This window comes from Typopeltis vanoorti, chromosome 24 (assembly GCF_054136105.1).
Source record: "Typopeltis vanoorti isolate ZY-2024b chromosome 24, IOZ_Tvanoo_1.0, whole genome shotgun sequence".
NCBI classification, from domain to species: domain Eukaryota; kingdom Metazoa; phylum Arthropoda; class Arachnida; order Uropygi; family Thelyphonidae; genus Typopeltis; species Typopeltis vanoorti.
The window spans coordinates 47,918,129-47,944,620 of record NC_143572.1 but is presented as its reverse complement, the minus strand read 5'-3'; the positions used below and the strand labels follow the sequence as shown (position 1 = coordinate 47,944,620).

Sequence of the window (26,492 nt, the reverse complement as noted above, 5' to 3'; positions counted from 1 at the left end):
ATCACTTGCTGTGATCTCACATATAGGGTGACTGACCCCTATAGCATCCTGCGGTAAGTCAAGCAATATTATTACAACCTTCGTTCTATCCTTGTATTAATATATAATGCTTCACATTGTAAAACTTCATTAAAAAGGATGTTGCTAAAAGTGTTGGGTGTTTTTATTTGAAAAAAAGATTGATACATAAACATTTTTCTTTTTCATAGTTAAAATCTCACTCTTGAGAAAATAAATTGTTTTAAACTCTTCCTGCTTATTTTATCGCTCTTTTAATACACATCTTCAACTGATGTCAATCAAATTGGTTTTTAGACATTAATTGTTGCTAAATTCATTGATGTAAACCAAATTCACTTTTGTTACACGACATTCTCTCTGATCCAATCGACATATCTGGAAACCTTGACATACACCCCTGGATATCCTGGTTCTGCGCATCTGAATCCCCAAGAGACGATGCCAATCACCGACCAACGACCATTCACACTGTCGAGCATTAGTGGACCACCAGAATCGCCCTACAGAAGGGAAAAGATATCAAAATAGCAAACAAATAACATCTGAAAAAGACATTGTTTTAAAGATACAGTGGATACAAACCTAACAAGAAATAACTTGTCCTGGTTATACTGAAGGTGTCAAAGTTATTTACGGAGATTTCTTTCAAACAAAATAAACCTACGAAGCAAAATATACAACAGAAGAATCAAATCTTACCTGACAAGAATCCTTTTTACCATCAGCAAATCCAGCACAGAGAAACTGATCCACAATAGTTTGAGTGAACCTTTGGTCACACGCTGTGTTGTTCCACACGGGAATAGTAATTTCTCGTAAAACTTGGCTAGAACGACCCGCTGTAATAAAAAAATAATAAATAAATTTTAAAATATTTGAGAAAACTGTCTTCAGTAACGTAATCCAGTTTGTAAGATAGCATAAACATAAATAAATTTGTAAGATAGTACAGCAAATCATCCGATTTTATGAGCATCATTAGATTATTAAAAAGGGTGTAACAAAATCCATTTAATATTATCTCATATTGTTAATGAAAATACTTAATAAGCCTAGAATTTGAGAGCAATAAATTCAAAAATTTTGGAGTAGCCACAAAGTAATTCCCGTTGACCTGCATCTAATCACTTTCTTCTCCCGATCTTTCACCACTACCAATGTTCTGCTGTTTCTTTTTTTTTCTTTTTTTATTTCATTTTTTTGTTTCCTGCTTCTATCTAACCAAGTCTTTGAAGGTTGTTGTCAAAAAGATGATGACGTATTAGAACTGTGATGAAGATCATGACTTGATGACATCCATGTTCATGGATATCATCTTCAAAGGTTTCCTGGCGGTTGATAAAATTCTTAAACCCCCTCAATAAACCATTTCATCAGCCGGAACAGTCTTTGTATTTATTAAATATTTACTTTTTAAAAGAAGAATGCATTTAAGAAATTTCGAAGATTGTCAGGAAACCTGTGTGGTATGGTAGACGCCTACGTCAATCGTAAGCATACCGAATTACAGTTTCCCATAATTACTAGACATGGGTCACAGGAATTACTTGTTTCTACTCTTTAGAATGTGATTTTCGTATCTTACAAAAAGACAGGGTTCCCCATCCCGCCACTGTGGCCATCTCTCCAATGTATTCGGTGTCTGGCAAAGGCAAGCAGATCGGGCGCACGTTTTCGTTGAAGAAGGCTGCTCTGGCAAGTTTCAGCAAGGCAATATCATGACGGTTACTAAATTGATCGTACCCAGTATGGACGCGAATTGTGGCGACGTTAAAATTTTGAGGGCCTGCGTCTGTCTCGTTGCTGAAATCATACTCTCCAAGACGAACTGTAATATCACCAGGCTTGTACCTGAAATATAAGAACGTAACCTTGAACTCCATCTAGTGAAGAAAATTATAACTAAATAAATTCAGCATTAATAAAATTCTCTTTAAATGTTCGGTTTCGAATTAGTTCGCCTCCAACTCAAAACAAACACTCCTCCATTTGAAAACAATTATTTAACGATTGACTTAAAGATCTTTATATATAAATATAATTATGTGTTCATTTGTTAATAAATGTATAGTGGATCTCTTTCATTATATATAAATTTTAAAATATTTTAAAAAAAAGCGATGGCTTTCATTTCTTGTGTAACTTCTATTTTATAAATCTGTTGTAATAAATATATTCGTTTGATAGCAGAATTCACTGGTTCTGTAAAGGAAACAAAGATTCTGAACACGGGCGAATGCTCCATGCTTGCTGCGCAAGCTCATTAATTGAGAAAGAAGTCATATTTATTTGTTAATAAATGCATGCATTTATAAGCATTCCATTTAGGCTTTTATTTTTGTAGACAGAAGACGTTTTAAGCTTGCGCGGCAATAATTGAGCTTTGCGTTGTGTATCGAAGGTCGACGCTAGTCAAGCTACCTTGGCTTGCTCGGTTGTGGGAGCATCCAGGTCCTCGCAGCAGCAGCACCGTGATTTCATGCGCGCGCATAGCCATTTCACGTCGTCTCACTCTGTTGCTTAAACACAGGCCATACGCAGTCAACGTAGCTCTAGCCAGTGAACTTCAGCCAGCCTTTACAAGTGTGCGTGTTGCTTGGGAAAATTAAGTTACAACCAACTTTTTATGACGATGTTATTGACCAGTTCATAAAGAAGAACCGTAGGCTAGAATTTGTATTCAAGTAGCTAAATTGAAAAAGATAGAATATCATTGGTAAAATAAATGTTGTATTTGTATGATTAAATGTACATAAATTTCTAAATATATAGTTTTAAATGGTCAGTAATTCATTATTCCGCTATTCAGACTTCAATCACACCTCTCACTCCCTGAATGATAACAAGAGCAAGCGTGAATTTCAAGACCAGCATTCGCCCCTGATTTTGAACCAGATAATGGTACAAATTTCTTATAGCAAGACTGGTGGCTACTTAAATCCGCGCGCAGGTGTAGTCATACAGTTAGCCTCGTTGGCCTAAATAACCAAGCCTCTGCTTTACAACAAAACATGGGTTCGAATCCCACTATGTCAAGGATGTTTGTAATTCTCTTTAAGTGTAGATGATATTAGTGACGTGGTATCAGACTACAACTGTCGGAGGCCTAAAGTGGTTCAAAAAGTACCATGCTTGATCTGTAGAAAAGGATTTTTGAATTATTTGGTACTTAGTACTCTCACGATACGAAAATGTACGATAAATCTACAATCTTTCGTCAGTGGGATTGTCATAGAAAATTAAGTATCCGATCAGACAAAAGCAAAAGCAACATTGAATTTGACAATGGACTGTTGCCGAAATGCCATCATTTATTATTATTATTATTATTATTATTGTGGTTCTTTAAGGTGTCATTTGTCTGTAATCACAATGATATATAGTTGGTGCATCATTTGCATCTGAATAACTGATTATTCCTGTAACGAACGAAATAATAGCAATGCAATAATAACCATGGTTTGTATGCGATATTGTCATGGGCAATACATAGCCTATGTTTGAGTTGTAAATCAGCAGTTAGAATTGAAGGAACAAGAAGAGGGTTTGATATTAAATCAGGTTTGAGTCAAGACATTGTCTCCGATGGCATTCATCAACTGTAGGGATCACATTATGAAAGAATGTGGTACTAAAACTGATATCAAAATTAGCGACGTTAATCTCAGCTCTTTATTTTATGCACGTGATGTTTTACTTCTAAATAAATTCGGTGCGAGTCTGCAAGATTCTCTTCCTAAACTGAATAACTGTTGTAATGATTTGGCATGGACATGTAAAATATTTCAGCTATTTAGGCGCAAAGGTCAGTATGCTGGTGGATTAACACAGAGAAGTTCTTCAGAAGACAGAAATATAAGATCTGATAATGTTGGAGTCTTGACAGATAGCAAATTAATTTGGAGAAAAATTGTTGATAGGAAGTTAGTAACTTTTTCATGTGGTACAATGCTAATTATCATGTACAACCCCCCCCACACACACAAAAGGTACATGTCGGGCACTTCATGATGATGATGATATACACTACAATGATAATAACTGCCGTCTTTGTGAATCTGGAAATGACATACTGTGGGCCTCCGAGAACTAAGAAGTTATGGAACTTTTAGAGTCATCGCAAGGCTATCTAACCCTCCAGAGCCTCTCCGCATTGCAGGTTCGCGCCATGTGGTAGTTACGCCTTCGTGCTGTGGTCCCTGTTGCTGCTGAATAAACTCCCATTAGTAGAACAGAATGTAGTAATCCAAATGTTCCAACTAATCCGAGTATGCTTAGCTTCCTCATATGTGACTTTGAACATTTCTCATCTAATATTTTACAATAGTTACCTAGTGGAGTATGACCTCGTTGACATTCCGTTCTTTGTAGTTCGAGTATGGATGGTTGCCAGAGTTCAATCAGCCGCGTAGTTCTGCTGTGGCACCAGTTCCGTCAGTGAATCATAATGCCTATTGACGATGAATTAATTCCACGCCGTTAAATAAATTTGAAAATTGCTTAAAAGCCTGATAATAATTACAGATCAGCTTACCTGGCGACACAATGGGCTGCTGTGAGCACATAAAATTCGCTGATTAGCACTCCTCCACAGAATTGTGTGGTTCCCCTAAGGATAGCAGCCTACAGACAGAGAGAAATAGAGAGAGAGAGAGAGAGAGAGAGAGAGAGAGAGAGAGATCGTTTTTCTGTTAATCTAAAATCTAAAATTTCTAAAATCTATTTCTAAAATCGCCAATATAATTCACATTTTTATCAACAAAAAGGCAATGGATAACAGTCATCAGGGAAAAAATGTTACATTTAAAATCTAAACTACTTCTATCGTTTATTACATTCGATGACGTCATGTTCTCTTTTTCCTATGAGGCTATTATATTGGAATCTCTACTTTACCTACCACGCCATCCATTTTTCGTATTCCTTTTTAGCTTCTTCGCAAGGTAGTTGCATCAGTTTGCATCATCAGTAAAATCATTCTGTGGTCGCCTTAACCAATATGGGCCTTAAACAACCAATAGAGGGTTCTAAATTAGAGATGGAAATAACCGACCCTGTAGTCTCGGGGATCATGCTCTGTTTAAACGCAGTGATGCCATCTTATTCTACAATTGTAACCTTAACAATTTAGTTTGCACATATACTCAACTAGATTATGGTAATATACAGTGTTTCATGAACTTTCAACAGCAGTATACAGAACGGGAGTGTTTCGCTTGGGACAAGATCAAACGTCAATGTCATATCAACCTAGGATTCAATTCCCCACTAGAGTTCACACATCGATCTAGTATTTTACATACACTGAAGGTTACTAGTTGAAGTTTGTATATTTACATTGCAAAACATTAACAATGAAGAATCTGTATTGTATTTAGAGATTCTTCATTGTGCTGTCTTGTGCTGTCTTTGCTGTATTAATTAGAAAGCAGATAAATTTTCACGAGTCCATACTACTATTTATGCAGTTCCATGTTTATTGAAGAGAACTGCTCTATTATTATTGGTGCTTAATAGTAAATTAATTTAATTATACAATGTCCATCTGTACATAATAATAAATTATTTTTGTTTGTTTGTTGTTGATTAAGACGGTAATGGTGTCATGCTTTCAAGAAGTTGAAGCTGCATTGTCCTTTTTGTGATTTCATTATGTACGTAGGCTGTTCAATAAGTAATAAGACTATATTTATACAGAAAACAGATTACCTTTAATCGTCATCATTTACATGGTCTTTTTCGAAGTAACTACCGTGAGACGCGATGCATTTGTCCCAACGTTGCGTCCACTTCTTAAACACATGTGAGAGTCCGTTTTTTTGAGAGTTCTTTCAAAACCGCCTCCGTAGCTTTTACACATGCTTTGTTGCTTTCGAAATGGCGGCCTCTTAGTGGTTTCTTGAGCTGAGGAAACAGCCAGAAATCGCACGGTGCGAGATCACGACTGTATGGAGGGTGTGGTAGGATATCTGTGTCGTTCTTCTGCAAAACGTCCACTACACAACCAGCAGTATGTGGCCTTGCATTATCGTGGTGCAATAAGAAGCCATTCTTCAGCAATGGACGCTTCCTTTTGACATGCTTGATGATAATCGCTGCTGTGTTGATCATTGTCTCTGTGATGGACGTTGAAGGTCTTCCCTCACGTTCAAGATCTTCCACATTTTGCCTTCCTTCCTTGAAAGTTTTATGCCAACGAAAAAACTTGCCCTCGACATTGCTTCATCGTGGAAAGCTTCGCGTATCATGTTAAAAGTGTCCGATGCCGATTTTTGCAAACGCACACAAAATTTAATCGCATAACGCTGTTCCAAGGACGCTTCCATTTCGAAGACCGGTCGCGCCTCGTAGGCGCGCCGATGAGTACTTGCGTTTAGTCACGTGACACGCTGGCACATCAGCCCCGTATACGCCATCTATCAACCTCTTTTGTTAATACATACAGCAACATTTCTTTATTCCACAGAAATTAATATTGTGATGAGTGGTTTCGCCACAGTAAAATTAGTCTTATTACTTATTGAACAGCCCACGTATTACTGCACTGATGATCTTTTTTTTTTATCTTCATATTATTAAAGATATTTTAATTTTTCAATCAGATTTGATGATGAATACATAAACATATTTACCAGAATAGGAAACTATAAATATCAAAGAAAGACTCTTACTTCCGTTCTAAATTAAGCCTAGCACCACAACTTTGCACCAAGAATCAACTACTCGATAAACAGCTGATAGACGTAGATAAAGGTTGCTTTAGTCCGTGATCAAAAGTATAACGGTTTTTCTTCTAACGATGTGCGCACAAGTTACAACGAAGCTACCCGGTATCAAATACTTATTGTTGTATCAATATTAAAATTAGCATTACCATTATATAGCCTTAAGAAATTTTTACTTCCAGTTACATGCGAAGATTGCGAGTATGTGGATTGCAGACTCTGGTTAACAGGAGAAAGAGAGGTGATATGATAGAGGTCTATAGCCTTTTGAATGAGTGTTATAGGATAGCGTCGGATGAAATGTTTCGTTATATGGAAGGTGGGAGAGAACACGGGGACATCCTTGGAAGTTATGTTTGTTCACAGACAAGAAAGGGGTAAGAGCTAGGTTTTTCTCCCGGAGAGCAGTGAGTGGGAATAGTTTGCCTTTAAGGATAGTAAGTGCATCTAGCGTGAATGAATTTAAAGGAAGGTATGATAGCTGGTTTGGGTGATCTATAGCCTCCCTTGATGAGTCCTTGACTGCCTGGAGGTCTCAGATAATAATAATAATAATAATAATAATAATAATAATAATAATAATAATAATAATAATAATAATAATAACATGAAATTTCTTAAAGCTATATGTGAGGATATATTGTGAAGTTTTGCAGCCAGAGTTATGTTCTGTATAATTACGATGTTTCTCTGTTTATTTACTATAAAAAAATAAGGAAAAAAAGAACCGAGTTCTACTGAGAGTCTAAAAAGACTCTCAGTAGAAGTCACTTATCAAAAGATAACTGCATAGTTTCGTTTTGCCAACAGTCTTCACCAAAGCAACATCAGTTTCAAATTGTCTCTAAAGTACTAAGCCTTTTATTGAATATTATTATTATATAAGTAATGTTTAATTACTTCATTCATAAACGAAAATAATTTTTGTAAAAATATTTGATTGATTTCTGTTTGCTTCAAATGACAAGTCAACTTACCATCCATATCCAATCCTTTGGATCTGCTTCTACACCCCCGACAATCTTCGTTTTGTAATTTCTACCACATCCTGCACAATCACAAATAATCCGTTTAATACACAAGGTATATTTGGAAATATTAAACACACCAGTTACATAATACAGGTATATCTTACAAGCGGAAGTAGCGATGAAATCGGTTTTTGATTTTGATGCCCGATACCAACATCTATTGAGATAAGCATTGATTTGAGGAAGCCTTTCAATATTTAAACGAAACCGTCCGTCATAGTCTTTGTTTGGTACACAGACTATGTTTATTATTCGCTTCTGATATTACAATTTGTGAATTAAATAAATGTATGCACAATATTTAAACACGTGTAAAATTTTTCAGTGAAACATTTGCCTGCTACGCTGAACAAATGCTTGAAGTATAGAGTAGCGATACTGCTTGTAATACTGTAGCAGTACCTCTACTATGTTTGCCTCGTTTATGTCGTGTTATAAAAAACCATTATACATTTAAAACTATATAAGTTATTGTCAGGATATACACTATCATCCTTCTATCTTATCCCTTCTCATCAGTAATTGCTCAATGTCTTTGCTTATATATATCATGGCCTGAGATATACCCGTATTAATAAAGTACACAAGATGACATCATTAGTTCCATCAACAATAGCAATAAATATTATCTTACCATCTGCAAGAGCTACAAGTCTAGCTGGTTTAGTTCCTCCCTCAGATGGCTGAGATGGGCCTACTGTTGGTGTGGGGTTCTCCACGGAGTAACTGTCCGGACAACAGACGCCTACATGCTTGTCATTAATGACACACATGTGTTTGCTGAAGGTTGCGTAGCTGTTAATGAACTGAGGAAGCATACAGTTCTGAGCAAAAGTGCAACGTCCAGGACTATCAGAAAGGGAGTTGCACTGTTGATATCTTTCCGAGGGATCATCTCTGGTATCAAATACGGAAATGACTTCAGCAGCTCCACGAGTGAAGATTCCAATAACAGTTCCGGGATTCAGGATTGAAGCCAATTGTTCGCTACCTCGACGGATATATTCGGCAAGAATCTTTTTGGCACCTTCAATACTTCCATCCCACTTCTGGTTTGAATTGGATTGGGTGACTAACTCAGGAGGTTTGGTACTTGGTGGTGGTGGAGGTTTTGTTTCTTCGTTGGATATTCCCGGAATTTTGACATCCCAAAGTGACCATCCTAAAGAATGGTAAAAATAAATGGACTTATAAGCTGTAAAAAGTCAAACAAAAGTTTAAATTATTCTTAGAAGTCCTCTGCTCATTTTACTTTTGTTGTTGTTGGTGGTGGTGTTAACGTTTTGTTCCCGTTACTGAATACGATGTAGAAATTATAATTCAATTTTAGAATGACAATTTTATGCAAATTATTCTATATTTGTTGAAAAATGTTGTGATGCAATTATATTTAATTAAAGTTAAAAACTTATTTGAATGTAATAATTATAATTTATATTCGGAAGTATTGTTTCAAAATATTTTTACTAAAAATTTAATTTATATTTAAACGAATACACCTTTATTTTTATTAAATAAAAATACTACAATGTTGGTACCATCGACCATCTGATTGTTATAATGTAATGTATTATTATCTGTTTTTCATTTTCATATATGATTTTGCAATTTAATTACAATTTTTTTTATCTTTAATTAACTGCACTGTGGAAAAAATAACCAAAATTATACTCTCATTAAATAATTTATTTCCGACTTAAATGAATTCTCTATCTTATTTACTTATGTTTATTTTCGTATCTATTTTTTTTTACAGTATATTATTATATTTGTTTCAGTTTTGAAAGAAATACAAATACGTGCATTTTAACAGACTTTACCTTGTCGTTTTATCCTATATATCTCTTTCCCATATGTTCCATCGAAAAGAAAAACGCACAAAAGAATAAATAACCTTGGATTCATCTCTAATTTGAAGCTGTTTAAAACAAAAAGAAATATAAGATTATTTTACGAAATAATGAAATAACTTAAACAGTTATAAACTCAATATTCATGCTATTCTAATAACCACATTAGTAAACTTATTTAATACAATTTTTTAGTTTTATTTTATTGCTATTTTTTTTATAAATTATTACTGAATCATCTATTACGTAATTATTTTTTTATAGAAATTTTCTTCATCATGTTCCCAAGATAGCCCATAGATGGCACCACAATTCAACTTAACTTTTACGTTGTTCTGTATTTTATATTTAAACAAAAATACTAAAAATGGACAAGTATGCGCTGTCTGCACTGTTTCTTTTTCAGGCAAAAATACTTTATTCGATAAATAACTATATTAAATATATGGAAAATTCCCTATCGCTTAGAATTTTTAGATACATAGAAGGTATCCGGCATATAAATTTGTCATACAAATCACATTTCAGGAAAAATATAATTTAATTGAAACTTTTTTTTTTATATAAATCTCAATTTATTTAAGAACACATCTAAGATATTGATTCGATTATTAAAATTTAAAAAAAAAGAAAACATCCTAGGTGTTTGATGCCCACTTGATATCCTAGAAATAATGTGAATTTAAAATGAATAAAAATAAAAATTGAATTTTTATATTTGTTCATTTAATTTTAATTTTATTTTTATTGAATTGAAAAACAAAGTTGGTTCTGAATAGAGAAGAAATTGGGGCGGTAAACATAAAAAGAGGTATTTTTCAAGGAGACTCATTATCTCCTTTATTGTTTATCTTGTCATTGATCTCCATTAACTTGAATTTTAAATAAAACTGCTCATGGTTGCCTACCTGCACAAGAAAGTGCAAAGATATCTCATCTTTTATACATGGACGATCTGAAGCTGTGCGCAAAATCAGAACTTGGATCGTTGCTTAACACCGTGCACATATTCCGTCAAGATACTTCAATGGATATTAGCTTAGACACATGTGCAATTGCCGAAATAAGTTGCTTAACGCTGGAAATTTGATAAAAGCAATAAACACCTAGGTCATACCTGTTCTTGGATATTCAACAGGCATTGTTCAATGGACCCAGCCAGAGGTAGAAGATTTAGACCGAAAAACGCGAAAATTAATGAGAGTGCACCATGCCCTCAATCCTCGCAGTGACATTGATAGGCTCTATCTATCACGCAAAAAAAAGGTGGCAGAGGATTACTACAAGTGAAGCAAGTTGTTGAAGAAGAAAAACGAAATCTGAATGATTATCTACAGCAAACAACGGAAAAATTTCTAATTGATGTAAGGAAAGAGGGTTTATTTAAACTCATGAAGACGAAATTGGAGTACAAGACCAACCAAGTAAAAATGAGAACTGAAAGATGGAAAAATAAGGCATTGCATGAAAATACCTTCGCAGCATAGAGGACAGCGCTGATAGCAACTTGACTTTGCAATGGTTGAGAAATGGAGCACTAAAGAAAGAAACAGAGTCTGTAATTTTCGCAGCACAAGAACAAACCAATGTTATGAAGGCAAAAATACAAAAAATTCAAGAAGACAGTAAACACAAATTGTGCAAAGAGAAGGAAGACCACATTATAAGTGGGTGCAGCAAAATCGCCCAAATTGAGCACCATAAAAGGCACGATAATGTAGCTAAGATAATTCACTAGCATTTATGTAAAAAAGTACGAATTTAAAGTATTTAAAGACTATTGAAAGCATAAAATTGACCGGAAAGTGATTGAGAATGAAAAAGCTAAAATACTCTGGGATTTCAAAATCCAGACTGACAAAAGCTTGGAATGTAATACACCTAATATAACAGTGGTTGAAAACAGTGAAAACAAGGGTGTTCAGTTTATCGAAATATCAGTACCAGGAGATAGCCGAATTGACGAAAAAGAAACTGAAAAAATCACAAAGTATCGCGAGTTGCAAGTCGAAGTTGAACGAATTTGGCATAAAAAAAAACGAAAGTTGTTCCCATAATCATAGGTGCTTTAGGCGTCATCCCCCAAAACACTGAAAAAACATCTAGAAGTACTCAAGTTAAATGGATTAAAAACCGGGTAGTTGCAAAAGGCTGCTTTGTTCGGCAAAGATTTCATTTTCAGAAAGGATTTCCACAACTGATAGGCCCCTGGGTAGGGCTCGAATTAGTGGAATATAACCAGCCTTTTACTTAAGGCCGTGGAAGCAAATCAAGCTTGGAAGAATATTATATATATTTTTGTCAGATTTAAAAATGTTCATTTTAATATTTTTAAATATATATATATATATATAAATATTTTTTTAAAAAATTAAATGCATAAATACACAGATTAAAATTATTTTCTTCATTGGAAAGCTGTTTTGCAAATTGTTCTCGTTTAGGAAGGAAATTTTTCCGGGTATAAAAATTTAACTGTCAACACATTTGGTCTGCGACTTCGTCAAAAGTACTTTTGAGATGTTTACCGAAAAATATGCATTTCTTTTTAACTTAGCAATAAAGTGAGCAATAAGGAAAAACTATAATTATCTAGTTTGTCAAGAATTAATCGTGACTTGCTTCCCAAACCATGTAAAATGCATAATTTACTCATGGGTAACACATAAAATACGAACAGCTGCTCCTCTTTTTCCGGAAAAAAAAACTCTTGATCCTTCGTTACGGTTAGCGGATTAGTTGGCGAAGACTGCAGACAGGGTACTACATGATGGTGTACACTGCGTTGCAAAAATTACTTGCACAATACGATTTCTTTGAAATACGTACCAATCAGAAATTATATCACGAGGGAGACAGCAGGTAGAAAGGCAAGGGATGAACGCTAAATGACTGTGGTTTGTAAAATAAAAAAATAAAAAAATAGTAAATGATGAGTGATTTATAGTTCGTTGACTTCCAAAGAAGTTTTATGATGTCGTATATTATACTGTCACTTTTTATTATTTAAGGATGATCCCTTAATGTATTAGTAGGTTGCAGAATTGACATTACAAAATAATCTTATTTTAAATTTATTGCTTTTCTCTGAAGACTTCGATTTCCAATTCTTGTTTATTTCTAAGAGAAAAGTAGGCAAAAAAGCGACATCTACATAACAGTGATATCTAATTCAGTCCATGGTTTTATTTATTTCGTTGTTTTTCTATCACGTGTATAATATTTTTATAGACAGGTGATATTGACGGTAACTATATATTCGGATTTGTGGTGCTCCTTCAGTATTTGGAAATTTTAATTTCAGTTATTGAAAAATGCAGTTTAAAATAATTTGAATGTTATTAAATAAAGAAAGAGGTGATTGAGAATACTGAACAAATATTAATAGCGATCCAAAATATCTAATTTTATGAAATGCTGTGAAGTACGCAAGAAATTATTATTATTATGCAGCAAGGTAGGAAGCGCGCTATTTCGATGCTCACATATTTTAAGTTGTAAAGTAGGCTTTTTTTTTTTTTTTGAATTAAAATTTAAACTGTATTAGTGAATTTCTTCAAGCTGAACAGTTTGACGTAAAAACTATAAGTATCTGTTAAGTAATAAGTAAATTATAAGTATTCAAAGTTCGAAGCATACGTTGGTCATCTACGCGAGAGGAGAACAAAGGAAGTCGCCATTTTAGTAGTCACAGCAAGATCGTCAAAACCAGAAATATGAAGTGCTACAAATGCCAAACGGGGGAAGAAAACCACATAACATGCAGGAACTGCCAGAGAAGTATGCATTTCTATGTTCGGAATTGTCCGAGGCCACTTGGCAGCGAAAATTGGACACGAAGCGTGATGTGTGGAAGTGCCCACATTGTAGAGAAAGCAAAGGAGAAATGTTGCCTTCAACTGCAGACAGGAAACAGTCAATGCAGAAAACTACCGGAGGCGGTAAACAGCTAACTCGGCAATCAACAGCAGAGGAAATGAAAAACAAAGAATACAGCAACGGAAACCCAGGTGAACCAACTTTGAATGGATTACTAGAAAATAGATAACAAAATCTAAAAGACAGTTTAATCAATTTTGTTGGAGAACTATTTGAACAACATACCGTACAAATTACCGAAAACTTCAACCAATATGAGGAATTTATTAAATTTAATAATAGCTCTGTAGAAGACATATTACAGACCGTTAGAAAAATTAAAAACTGCGTTAAAGAACTAACTGAAAGATAGCATAATTTAATTAAAAAGACAACAGAACTACAACAAGAACTAAACTCTTTAAAACAACTACGAACTCTTAAACCGACAGCAGTATAAAAATCATCTCCTCATAGATGGTCTCCGGAAATTGCACAGAACACTTAAAAGACACGGTAATACAACTAAACCAGAAAATTGGCGCTCCCATAGAATCAAAAGATATCCATTCGGTAGATTGATTACCACAAAAAAAAAAAAAAAAGGAAAGTAATCCCCGTCCTCCCCCGTCGTGGTGCGAGTCACTCATAGCCCAACAAAAGGTACCCTTATAAAAGCTAGCAGATTAAAAACCAGTGGTCAAGGATCTGAAAGGAACCCACGACAATACCCAATATACTTGTCCGAATACCTTACGCCATATTATCAGAAACTATTCTACCAAACAAGGAAAGTAAAAACAGAAAACAATTACCAGTTTATATGGATAAGAGACAGCAAAATATTCCTTAAAAAGGCACAAGACGCAAAACCAATCCAAATAAAATTCATAGACCTCAACAGGCCGCCACATTAAAAGGAATATCGACGACTCTGAAAGGAGGGAAAAGCACTCCAACCTACATGAATGCAGACCGTCAAGCAGATGTAATCACCCTGGAACATGATAACTGCCATATTCTGAAATCAATAACAGAATGGAAACAACTGACAATCCCCAAAAAAAGGACTATCTATTCTCCACATCAACATCAGGAGCATTCAAAAAAATTGGCTGACCCTGCAAGCTTATCTGAAGGAAGATATAGATGCAATAGACATTTTAATACTGACTGAAGTATCTACGACAAACGAAGAGGCATCCTCCTACCAAATGCCACACTTCCAACAACACAAACACTGCAGACAAACGAAACGAGGCGGTGGTATAATAATATTTACCAAACATAAACTAGAAGTAACAGAAATAAAATATAAATTAGAATACGCAGAAAACATATGCATCGAAATTAAAAACATCAAACAAGAAAACTTCATGATATTAAACGCAATATACAGACCACCAAACTTAAGCACTACAAAATTTGTAGATGAATTAAATAGATGGCTTTTAGCCACGGAAGAAGGCGCTTCAGAATATTTGATAATAATAGGTGACACGAATATAAACATTAGGAACATAAATAACAACACAGAACAATACCTAGCCTTCTTATCAGCAAATAACATAATCCCGTCCATACAGGTCGTATACACAAGAAGAGATAGTCGGAAATACAACCACCTAATCTTGTATTGACCACATAAATATACGGGCCCCTCGAAACAGCCACACAGCAGCCGTCATAACGTGCAAACTGCCCGACCATTATTTCACAGCATCACAGTTACACACAGAACCAGAACCCATAAAACTCACTGAGACTACAAAACAGTATTATAGCATTCTAAACGAAACAATAGTAAACGATGAAATCAGAAAAACAGACTGGATGCAGATGGCATCTTTAGACTCTGCTGACGCTGTATATAACAATCTTAAACTTGCATTTAATAAAATATATAACAAAGAATTAACAAAAATAAAAATACGCTCCCGAACTAAAGAGAATCCATGGATAACAGACAACGTATTAACATACATACAAAGAAAAGATGCCCTATGGAAACAACTTAAGAACTCGCAGAACAATATCGCTTTAAAAGCTGAATACAAAAGAAAACGGAATCTCCTAACAACCCAGATTAGAACGGCAAAAAGAAACTATTACAGCAACAAATTAACAACAGCACAGAACGACATAAAGGAAACCTGGCACCTGATTAATGAAATGCTGGACAATATACACAGAACCACTGCCTCAGAAACAATAAAACACAGCTTTGCCTGCGACCCCAAATCCCTCAAACAGTCGGCAAACAACTTTAATCAGCACTTCGTGAACTCTGTCCAAAAGCTACAAGAAACAACCTTTCCTCACACTAACGAACATCCTCCACTAGGTCCACGAGCAACCCAGTCGATGTGGTTCCCCACAGCAACAAAAGAAGAACTATCACTGGCAATTCAACAAATAAATCCTAACAAAGGACCGGGGATAGACGGAATCAGACCAAAATACATCAAGAAACACTCAACCGACCTACTTCCAGTTATACAAAAACTGTTAAATAAAATCTTCGAAACGGGACACATACCTGAAACACTGAAGACTGCACTAATCACACCCATACACAAACAGGGAAAAAGAAACATTATAAGTAATTACAGACCCATTGCCATGCTGTCTGTAATCAACCAAATCATGGAGCGCATCGTGCATCAGAAACTCTCCACATACGTTGAAAAATTTCAAATCATACCCAAAACACAATACGGCTTTCAAAAAAATAAAGGAACAGCAACACTCCTGGAAGATTTCACAGATCTAATAAACGCTGCATTGGATAAAAACAGAATAACATTAGTGGCATTCATTGACCTAACAAAATCATTTGACACACTAACACATAAAACCTTGTTAACGAAACTAACTCATATCGGAATTGGAGGTCGTCTACTCCAGTGGTTTAAAGCATACACGAAAAACAGAAAGCACATCACACGTATAGGATCAGCGTAGAGCAAAGAAGTACCGATAACCTGTGGAGTCCCATAAGGAGCTGTCCTGTCTCCCATTCTATTTAACATACACACACACACGACATAAGCCAACTCCCCCTAAAAAGTAAACTCTTCCAGTATGCAGACGACACGGCCATAGTATCCATTCACAACAATGCAAATATCGCTTACACAAATATGCAACACGACATCAATCAAATCACTAACTGGTTAACCGAAAACGGCATATATATAAACCCTGGAAAAACAAAGCTAATGATATAATCCCTTGAGAGTGATCGATTAAGGATAGTAGTGATTGAGTTTGTCGTAAAGTTTTTCAGTGTAGTTTATTTTAAAATGAGTTAAAATTCGAAGTTTACTACTGTACCGTAGGTTTGTGCCCGATAAGTAGAGCAGGTAAGACTTTTTAGTTTCTATTTCGTTTTCGTAAGCCTAGCCATGGACAAGTCTTTCGACGATCTCAATTTTCAGGAACTTTTGACGCTATTCAGGAATTTAGGCAACTTAATACATAAAAAATGGCCAGATTAAATCGGAGCACACCAGATCCTCGAAGTGGAGACAGGGAATCCCCATCCCTCTGAGCTTCCTCACTCTTCGCATGACAACGCCAGTGAGCCAACAATAAAACCTGAAGACACCTCTCTTTCAAACCCCAGTGGCTTTCAGGAAGTTAAACGGAAGAAGAGAAAGAAAAAATCCCCTGCAACAGATCCTGAAATAATACCTCAGATGTTGGAAACTACAGCTCCAATGGATACATCAACACTAGCTGATGAAAGAACAGGAACATTGACACAGCCGAAAGAGAGGATTCCACCAGTAATCTTGAGAGCTAAAGAAAACTGGTCGTCACTTGCAGAGACGATGAAGAACAATAACATCACGTTCTCATTAGCTAAAAACACCGATGATGGAGTCCACATACAGCCCGAAGGAGCAACCGACTACCGCCAGCTCACCAGACTTATGGATGAACAGAAAGTCCCATATCACACATACCAACTGAAAAGTGAAAAAAACCTTAAGGTAGTCATCAGAGGTCTGGCAGAAACCATAACAACTGATGAAATATAGGGTGTTCGGGATAAATTTGACATATTTATAATTAATTATATTTTTCCGTAAGTTACATGTATTAACACACACTTCTCTTCATTTAAAAGTTTGGACCCTTCTTCATTCATATACAAGATGTCAGAAAGGATGGATAGCTGGAACCCACCTGAATCATGGAAGAGAATAACTTGTATCATGATGATTCGTGCCCGCCATCAAAATAAGGATATTACGACTGCTGCCCAATGCTCCCTGAATACAGTAAAAACAATCAGGCATGAACTAGAGACTTGCAATGGTGACTACGAGGATGTAGCAAGAAGAAAGATCCCTAGCAGACGATCTGATTGCGTTCGTACAGCAGAATTCCTCGCAAATCTGCAGGAACAGGTGTTGAAGAACCCTGGCATTGGAATTCGGGCTTTGTTCGTGGAGTTGCTAACTGTAGTCAAGCCCTGGATAACAAGGGTAGCCAATGGTAGGCCGTATGTATGGCAGCAGGATTCGGCCCCTTGCCACACCTCTGGGAAAAGTCAAAAATGGTTGTCTGAAAATTTCTACGACTTCACCAGTCCAAATGTTTGGCCTCCAAACTCCCCAGACCTTAACCCCATGGATTATTTTGTATGGGGCGCAGTTGAAAAAGACACCAATCGCACTTCCAGTAATACAAAAGCCCAGTTAATGGATAAAATTAAAACAGTTTTTGCGGCCCTTCCCAGGGAGACTGTAGCATCAGCTTGTTCGAGGTTTCGAAGCAGAATTGAAGCTGTGATCGATGCTAATGGTGGTTATTTTGAGTAAATCTTGTTGATAGTATTGTAATTAACTCTGCCTGTAATGTTTTTTTGTCAATTCATTAAATTTAATAGATACAAAGAAGATTTTCTTTTTCCTTACGAAACTGTCAAATTTATCCCGAACACCCTGTATATATATATAGGGTGGCCATAAAATAACTTCCCCTCTTTGGAGGCATCTGTAGCTAAAACCAATAAACGGAATGAGACCAAATTTTATATTCAGACTTTTGAAGGCATGGAGAGATGATTTCCGCGAAAAAGAAAGATTTAGTGCCAAAAATCGCCGATAGGGGAAATTTTGGCGCTGGAGGAGCCGAAAACAAGCGGATAATTACATTAAAGGCAGATAAAATGGAATAATAACATTTCGACGGGGTAAGCGACAGCCGCGTCACTCATTCCAGCTGGATATGTGGCGCGTTACAATGATAATAATAATTAAACTAAAACAACAACTTGCGAAAGACACAGAAATCAATGTAGTGATTGAACTCACAGGAAATAACGTTTTATTCATCAGAATCAGGGTCCCCTGGACCACATACACGATTTTCGATGTGCTGACCTTTCTTGTGTACAACAAACTGCATCCGGTGTGCGACATGCTCTACAACTGAAGCGTAAGGAGTCGGACTGGATGTTCATAACAGCCCGCTTTTATGCTCGCTTTCAAGACATGCAAGTTGGGAACGCCACCAACATACATAACGGATTTCAAATATCCCCACAGCTAAAAGTCACATGGAGTGATGTCCTGGGATCGAGGCGGCCATGCCGTCGGAAAGAACTGACTGATAACCCTCTCATTACTGAAATGCTGGCGTAAAAGGCGCTCCATGTGTGGCCATGCTCCATCCTGCATAAAAATTATGAAGTCCAAATTTGAAATTATGAAGTCCAAATTACGGAGTCCAAACATTGTCTTCGCTGCAATGCAGGAATGACAAAATTTTCCAGCATTCGTCGATAAATCTCTCCTGTAATAATGGAGCAGGTTACAGGACCTTTAGGGGTATTACGCTAAAAAAAATATAGTCCTAAAAGTATGAAATCTGCTGTGAAGCCACACCACACGGTTACTTTTGGAGAATGCAGTGGTACTTGCTGGATCGCTTTGGGGATGTTTAGATGCCCAAATTCTGCAGTTGTGAGTGTTGACCGATCCATTCAGATAAAAATAAGCCTCATCACCCCACAATCTTCTCCAAGGCCAGTCATTGTCGACCTCCATTCGGGCAAGAAACGTTAGCGCGAAGGTCATGCACTTATCATAAACTGCGGTAGTTAGTGCTTGCACACGACTTAACTTATACGGATAGAAGTGAAGCATTTTCCGTAAGATTTTCCAGATTGCACCATAAGCCACATCAAGTTTGCGAGCTATGGCACGAGCGCTTGAACCAGTTCTGGTCCCTGTGTCGTCGAACACCGCAGTAGCAACGTTTGTTACTGTCTCTTCTTGCACTGCTTTCCCTCCTCTGCCAGGTCTAACTCCTAGTGATCCAGTTTCTTCAAACTTCTTAATCATAGCTCTCAGTGCTACAGCTGACATAGGACCTGTACGCAGGTTATGAAGCCTTCTAAATTCTCCAATGGCCGCTATGGCATTGCACTGCTTAAGGTAAAACAACTTAACAGGTAAAGCATGCTGAGGCAAGGTAGGACGCATATTGAGCACAATTCGTCAGTCATTCGAATAACTGCCTGAACGTTCCCAATCCCTTTTTAAGTGGAATTGGTGGCGCTGCTCTCACATACGCACAAGTAAAATTTGCATAATCCTTTTTACCTGCGTTTACTGCAAATATTTAACTGCTTTCGGTTCCGCCAGCGCCAAAATTTTCCCTATCGGCGACTTTTGGTACTAAATCTTTTTTAGTAAAAAGATTTAGTACCAAAAGTCTCAATATAAAATGTGGTCTCATTCCGTGTATTAGTTTTAGCTACAGATACCTCCAAAGAGGGAAAGTTAATTTATGTCCACCTTGTATGTACGCACGTCTAGGAAGACAGACCTATTATATGTATGCACCTCTAGGAAGACTTCCTGTCTTCCTAGAGGTGCATACATATAATAGGTATTGCACCGTGTAAGGTGTAATCACTCTTATTATATCAAAACATTCACCGATGATGATGCACTCACAACGTCCACTGGTAGCCAATTCAATCCAGTCTCTACACGCCGTGAAAAAAACCTGGATCCCAAATTGTTGGTGACCACATCCTTACTCAATGTTCATGAATGACCTTGAAAATTGATCTTGAAAATTCCACTCGACCAGCTGTGAGCTGCAAAATTTCTCCTGCACTGCATGAAACCCTTTTGCTAAAGCTTATTTTGCATACCCATCCCTTTCATTTGATAGAACAACCTCCTCTGTGCAATTCTGTCAAATACTTTGGCAAAATCTAAAAGAATCATCGTGAATTCATTCTCCTCATGCAATTCTACTGCCACACTATTGTAAAATGTTTAGACTGGGAAACAAATCCAACTTTCGATAAAGCTATGCTGTCCTCTATAAAATATCAAAATATTATCTATCCACCTCTGGTGGATGGATAACATTTTGATCTTTCATAGATGTGATTTCTCATCAGCCTCGCTAATACCATAATACTGTTCTAGATATATACGCATAACGTTTAATTAATTAGAAACTTTTATTCATCAGTGGTTTCCGTATAGGAATTCAACAGCAAATATCAATTCAATTCCCTGCGTATAGTTTGATGAGATAGGGGTCGGGAACAACCTTTTAAAGCTTCAATTGCATTTAAAATTGCTGCATCAAGTTCTGTTTGTCCGTACAAGTCTTATCAGACAGATCTAGGTCCTTGCAAACTGTCTCAGGATCACATTTACGCCTCTTAGACTAGCAGTGTGGGTTATTTTTCCACTGATTAAACATCCAGGATATCTCACCTTTTGAAAAACCATTCATCTCTGCTGTTTTCAAATAGTGGCTCCTGTAAGACGGGCATCCACAGTAAGTTCTTTATCGAAATCCCAAAGATCTTTCGTGTTTTCCTATTGTGATCAACACTTAACGATTATCAACCGGAGGCATTCTTAAATAGTTTGCCTAGAAAGCCTGGTAACGCACATGACCAAATATTTTGCATATACGCTGCGTAAATAACGTTTATGTACATCTGCATTAAGGTTTCGAGCATAGCTAATTGTTTATCACTTTCTGTTAACAAACATGCTGATTTTAATACGCTGTTGCAATGTGTTTAACATCTGTGCCACTTATACATCTTTACATCATCTTAGCATCCAGTGTAGTAAAAAATCTATCAAGAATGTATACATTACCAAACTTAAATAACTTGGTTATTTTCAATCCATTCTACACTACCCTGCTATCTGCATTCGCTAATGTTATCCTGTCATCATTATTCTTCTATTTACTCGCCACATAACGAAAGAATCCTTTCGGATTTCCTTTGATCTGTTCAGTTTTCTTTTCATAGTCTGTGTAAAACTGTCTCAAAGCCTTTGGCTGAACCGACTGACAATTATCACCTCTCCCCAGTGGTGAGCTATGGGAATTTTAACAAAGGGCTCGCATCGTCGAGCAAAAATAAGCCGCATTTCACACAAAAACTTTTATTAATACAGCTTATGTACAAAGGCCAATCAAAAGGTATGAGGTGACATCAACCTGTAAAGGCTGTCATTTTTAAACAAATGTTTCATGATCTAAACATGAAATATTTGCACGCAATCATCTGTGTTAATTTATCTTACATAAGAAAAACATTTTTTAACTATCAAAATATAATAAGAATAAAATATTTTATAATCGCACATATGCAAAAGTCCGCATTTTTTATAAACAAAATAAATTTGTTTTGTTTCCGATAGAAGTTTTTATCACAAACAATCTATAAATAATAAATAAATATTATCTAAACACAATAATATTGAAGTACGTTATATTTCTCTTTGTTTTTATACTTCACGTGATAATCAAGGGTACCAATCAAGGGGCATTATTTTATAGTCCTATTTATTTATGTGATTACCAAAAGTGAATTCTTATTTGTAAAATGGTAGTAACAGTAACTATAATATTTTATTTAATAAAATCACTTTGTTAGGTTACCGTATGAGTTCGTTGCTTAATCTGATCTGTTTCGGTGGCTTCCTCTCTTTGAGAAGGTTGCAGCTGATTACTAGGGAGATAGTGACGCAAGGGGGTTTCCCGTTGCCTTCCTTGCCGTATTTCTATGACTGTTTCCGTGTGTGTGTGTTTACGGGTCCTGTTTGCCTGATTGAGGGATGAAAAACCCCAGATAAACTAACGGAAAAAACCCTGCTATCCAGGACCGGCTAACTTGGCTATGGCTGAGAGAGATCCTTAAGCTCCACACGTCGTCGACGGGAATCGAACCTAGGACACTCCTTCCCCAGGCTGCGAAGCGCATAGCCACTAGGCTAACCACGAGGACTGTTGCTTGATATATTTCAAACAATCATGTTTTTTTTTTTTTTTTTTGAAAAAATAAAACAGTAAACAGTCAACCAGATCTCACTAATGCCACTAACCTTTGATTTATTTGTATTAATACAAAACGAAAGAATTCAACATGCACTAAAAAGCTATCCAGAGAATAACTTTAGGCCTAAAGGTCAAAGGTGTTTGGTTTTTGGATTAACTTTCAACTTTCTTGATTTTTCAACTCACCAAAGTGCTTTTAAAAGGAACATATTTTGCTGTGTATTTTTGAAACAGAACAAATGTGTACTGGCTACTGTATGCAAGAGTAACTTATGTTGCCATGGAAACGCGATAATATGGCATCTAACTCAGCAACGAAAAGCAATTTTATTATATAAAGAAAAATAATGTCCGTGCATTAATAGTTTGAAGAAAACTGCTAATAATAATAATAATAATAATAATAATAATAATAATAATAATAATAATAATAATAATATGCTTTGTTTTGCTTTGAATATTCACGCAGAAATATCTTTTTCTTGTAAATTGTGTATTAAAAAAAATCAGAGGCTCTTACACCTATATCCACAATCTGAGTATGCGTTTCCTCTTCAAAAGAATTTATTTAAATATTTCAATTATTGGTAATTGGATGGCTAAGAAAACAAATGAAAAGAAAACGAAGTATCCAATAATAAATTGTATAAAAATTGCAAGCGAAGGAAGTTACAAATACGCTTGCAAAAATGGTTAAGATGTAGCGAAACAGCCACTGATATAGATTCCGCCCATGACCTCAAAATTAATGTCAAGGAAAGGGTGGAGATGTCAAAGTGTATGATAAAGAACCCCCCCCCCCCAGGATTACTGCTTAATGAACAAAACACAAGAAACTTTGTCTAAGATTACGTCCACTAAGCCGTTATTATATCGCAAAGTAGAGATTATAATATCCTGTATGTAATTGTTATTTTATTTCCGAGCTTCCGTAGCTAAATGGTATTGGCAAGGTCCATTCGTCAGAAAGACATGGGTTATTCTAATCTGGTCCTAGTGTAAAGCTTCGAAACACCTTTTCATCTGAAGGTGAGTTAAGTAGGCTCATACGGAAACTCGGGTTTTGCTTTCCACAAAATAGACAAGCCAAGAAGAACAAATGCAATTAACTGAAATAATATATTGACCTTATAGCCTTAAGAACATTGACCTTAATTTCAAAAATGACCATAAAATATCATCCCTGCACGAATTAGTAGAGTATTCATTTACTTTGTACTGCTATCGCAGTGAACAATGCATTTTGGTCTTCATTAGGATCTAATATTTTGGCATTTTTTCTCGACATGTTCATTCTTTAACATCTAATTCAAAAATATACAACCATTTGACGTATTTAAATGCCACATACAAAATACATCTTTTGTATGCAGCTGATTTTTAATAACAATATAAAAATGCAACAATCAAATTGTTGTAATCCAAATAATTATTTTTTTTTTAGATTGTCGAAGTCATTAGTTAGCGGTGTTGTTCGCAATAAATCACAAAATATTATAAATCTATTAGAAGTGGGTTATGCGAGAAGTTTCTCCAAAATAATAACATGAATACGACTGCTGAAGTTTTCGTTAATAACAGCAATGTTATTAAAAATGTCGACATGCCGATTCCCACTAAACAACTAAATGACTACGGGACAGCAGCAATTTCTTTATTTCTAATGCTTTTTTTCACATTCTTACTCATAATCATGTAAGTATACAACATTTTACTAAGCCTATGCGAATTGAAACCAATGGTACAGAAACAAAGGTAGACTATTTGAAGTTTGATTTTTATTGTCTATTTAGGTTCCCAGGATTCCGAAAATTTCTGAAGAAAGTCTGGAAATATATTCTTAATTTTAGATTCGGCGGTAAGTAGTGCATTGATTTACTGGGGAAAAATAAATAAATATATATTATAAATATATATATAATATAATATAATATAATATATAATATAAATATATAAAATAAATAATAGAAAATAAATAAATAAATAGATCAGATGTAGAAGCTTTGAGTGGCCTTTCCATAATGATTATATAATTAATTGGGTGTTGTACGGTATGTATTGTACGGTATCTATATATATATATATATAGAAAGTTTTTTTACCTTGGTTATATAGTATGTTAAAGATACCAAGCTATTTTATAAGCTAGGTTTTAATCCAACTTGACATACTTGTCTGTTTTTTAAGAAGACTTGACATATTTGTCTGTTTGCTTAGTTGGGAAAAAGGATTAAACCCTAGCTTATATGTATATATACTAGGGGGGATACCCCCCCTCCCCTGACGCCTATGGTGGACCCCAGTTCCGGACTGGTAGGCCAGTTCACCTTGAATTCTGACGACTCGAATTTTGAATACTCGAAAGGGGGGAGGGTTCTGCTCCCTCCCCCTCGGCACCTAACCCTCCGAGTTCCGGACTGGTAGGTCGGTTCTCCTTGAATTCTGAAGACTCGAATTTTGAAGACTCGACACTCAGTGTAGCCCCTGAGTTTCAAAACGTTTCAAAATAACTTGACAAAAAACGTGACACAAAAACGTTTCATAAAAAGGCTTATTATTTTATATATATATATATATATACAGGGTGTTCGGGATAAATTTGACAGTTTCGTAAGGAAAAAGAAAATCTTCTTTGTTTCTATTAAATTTAATGAATTGACAAAAAAACATTACAGGCAGAGTTAATTACAATACTATCAACAAGATTTACTCAAAATAACCACCATTAGCATCGATCACAGCTTCAATTCTGCTTCGGAACCTCGAACAAGCTGATGCTACAGTCTCCCTGGGAAGGGCCGCAAAAACTGTTTTAATTTTATCCATTAACTGGGCTTTTGTATTACTGGAAGTGCGATTGGCGTCTTTTTCAACTGCGCCCCATACAAAATAATCCATGGGGTTAAGGTCTGGGGAGTTTGGAGGCCAAACATTTGGACTGGTGAAGTCGTAGAAATTTTCAGACAACCATTTTTGACTTTTCCCAGAGGTGTGGCAAGGGGCCGAATCCTGTTGCCATACATACGGCCTACCATTGGCTACCCTTGTTATCCAGGGCTTGACTACAGTTAGCAACTCCACGAACAAAGCCCGAATTCCAATGCCAGGGTTCTTCAACACCTGTTCCTGCAGATTTGCGAGGAATTCTGCTGTACGAACGCAATCAGATCGTCTGCTAGGGATCTTTCTTCTTGCTACATCCTCGTAGTCACCATTGCAAGTCTCTAGTTCATGCCTGATTGTTTTTACTGTATTCAGGGAGCATTGGGCAGCAGTCGTAATATCCTTATTTTGATGGCGGGCACGAATCATCATGATACAAGTTATTCTCTTCCATGATTCAGGTGGGTTCCAGCTATCCATCCTTTCTGACATCTTGTATATGAATGAAGAAGGGTCCAAACTTTTAAATGAAGAGAAGTGTGTGTTAATACATGTAACTTACGGAAAAATATAATTAATTATAAATATGTCAAATTTATCCCGAACACCCTGTATATATATATATATATATATATATATATATATATATATATATATACCTGAAGAAGGCTGTAAAAAGCCGAAACTAGTCGTGGGATACTATTAAACCTTTTTTCTTTTCTCTCGGTTTATGTCATTCAATCCTTTAAATATATGTGTGTGTGTGTGTGTGTGTGTGT

At 35.9% G+C, this 26,492-nt stretch overlaps 1 protein-coding gene across 1 annotated transcript in view; it reads right to left on the bottom strand.

Annotated features, from left to right (window-relative positions):
* Positions 1 to 252: 252 nt before the first annotated feature.
* LOC150093174 (proclotting enzyme-like) overlaps positions 253 to 26,492 on the bottom strand; it is a 51,373-nt gene continuing 25,133 nt past the window's right edge. The window contains exons 4-9 of the mRNA XM_090414171.1: positions 8,412 to 8,972; positions 7,724 to 7,794; positions 4,556 to 4,644; positions 1,607 to 1,872; positions 721 to 860; positions 253 to 521 (exon numbers count right to left, since the gene is read on the bottom strand). Of these exons, the coding sequence (XP_090270297.1) occupies positions 363 to 521; positions 721 to 860; positions 1,607 to 1,872; positions 4,556 to 4,644; positions 7,724 to 7,794; positions 8,412 to 8,972 (1,286 nt within the window). The 3' untranslated portion in view covers positions 253 to 362. The remainder of the gene's footprint in view (positions 522 to 720; positions 861 to 1,606; positions 1,873 to 4,555; positions 4,645 to 7,723; positions 7,795 to 8,411; positions 8,973 to 26,492) is intronic.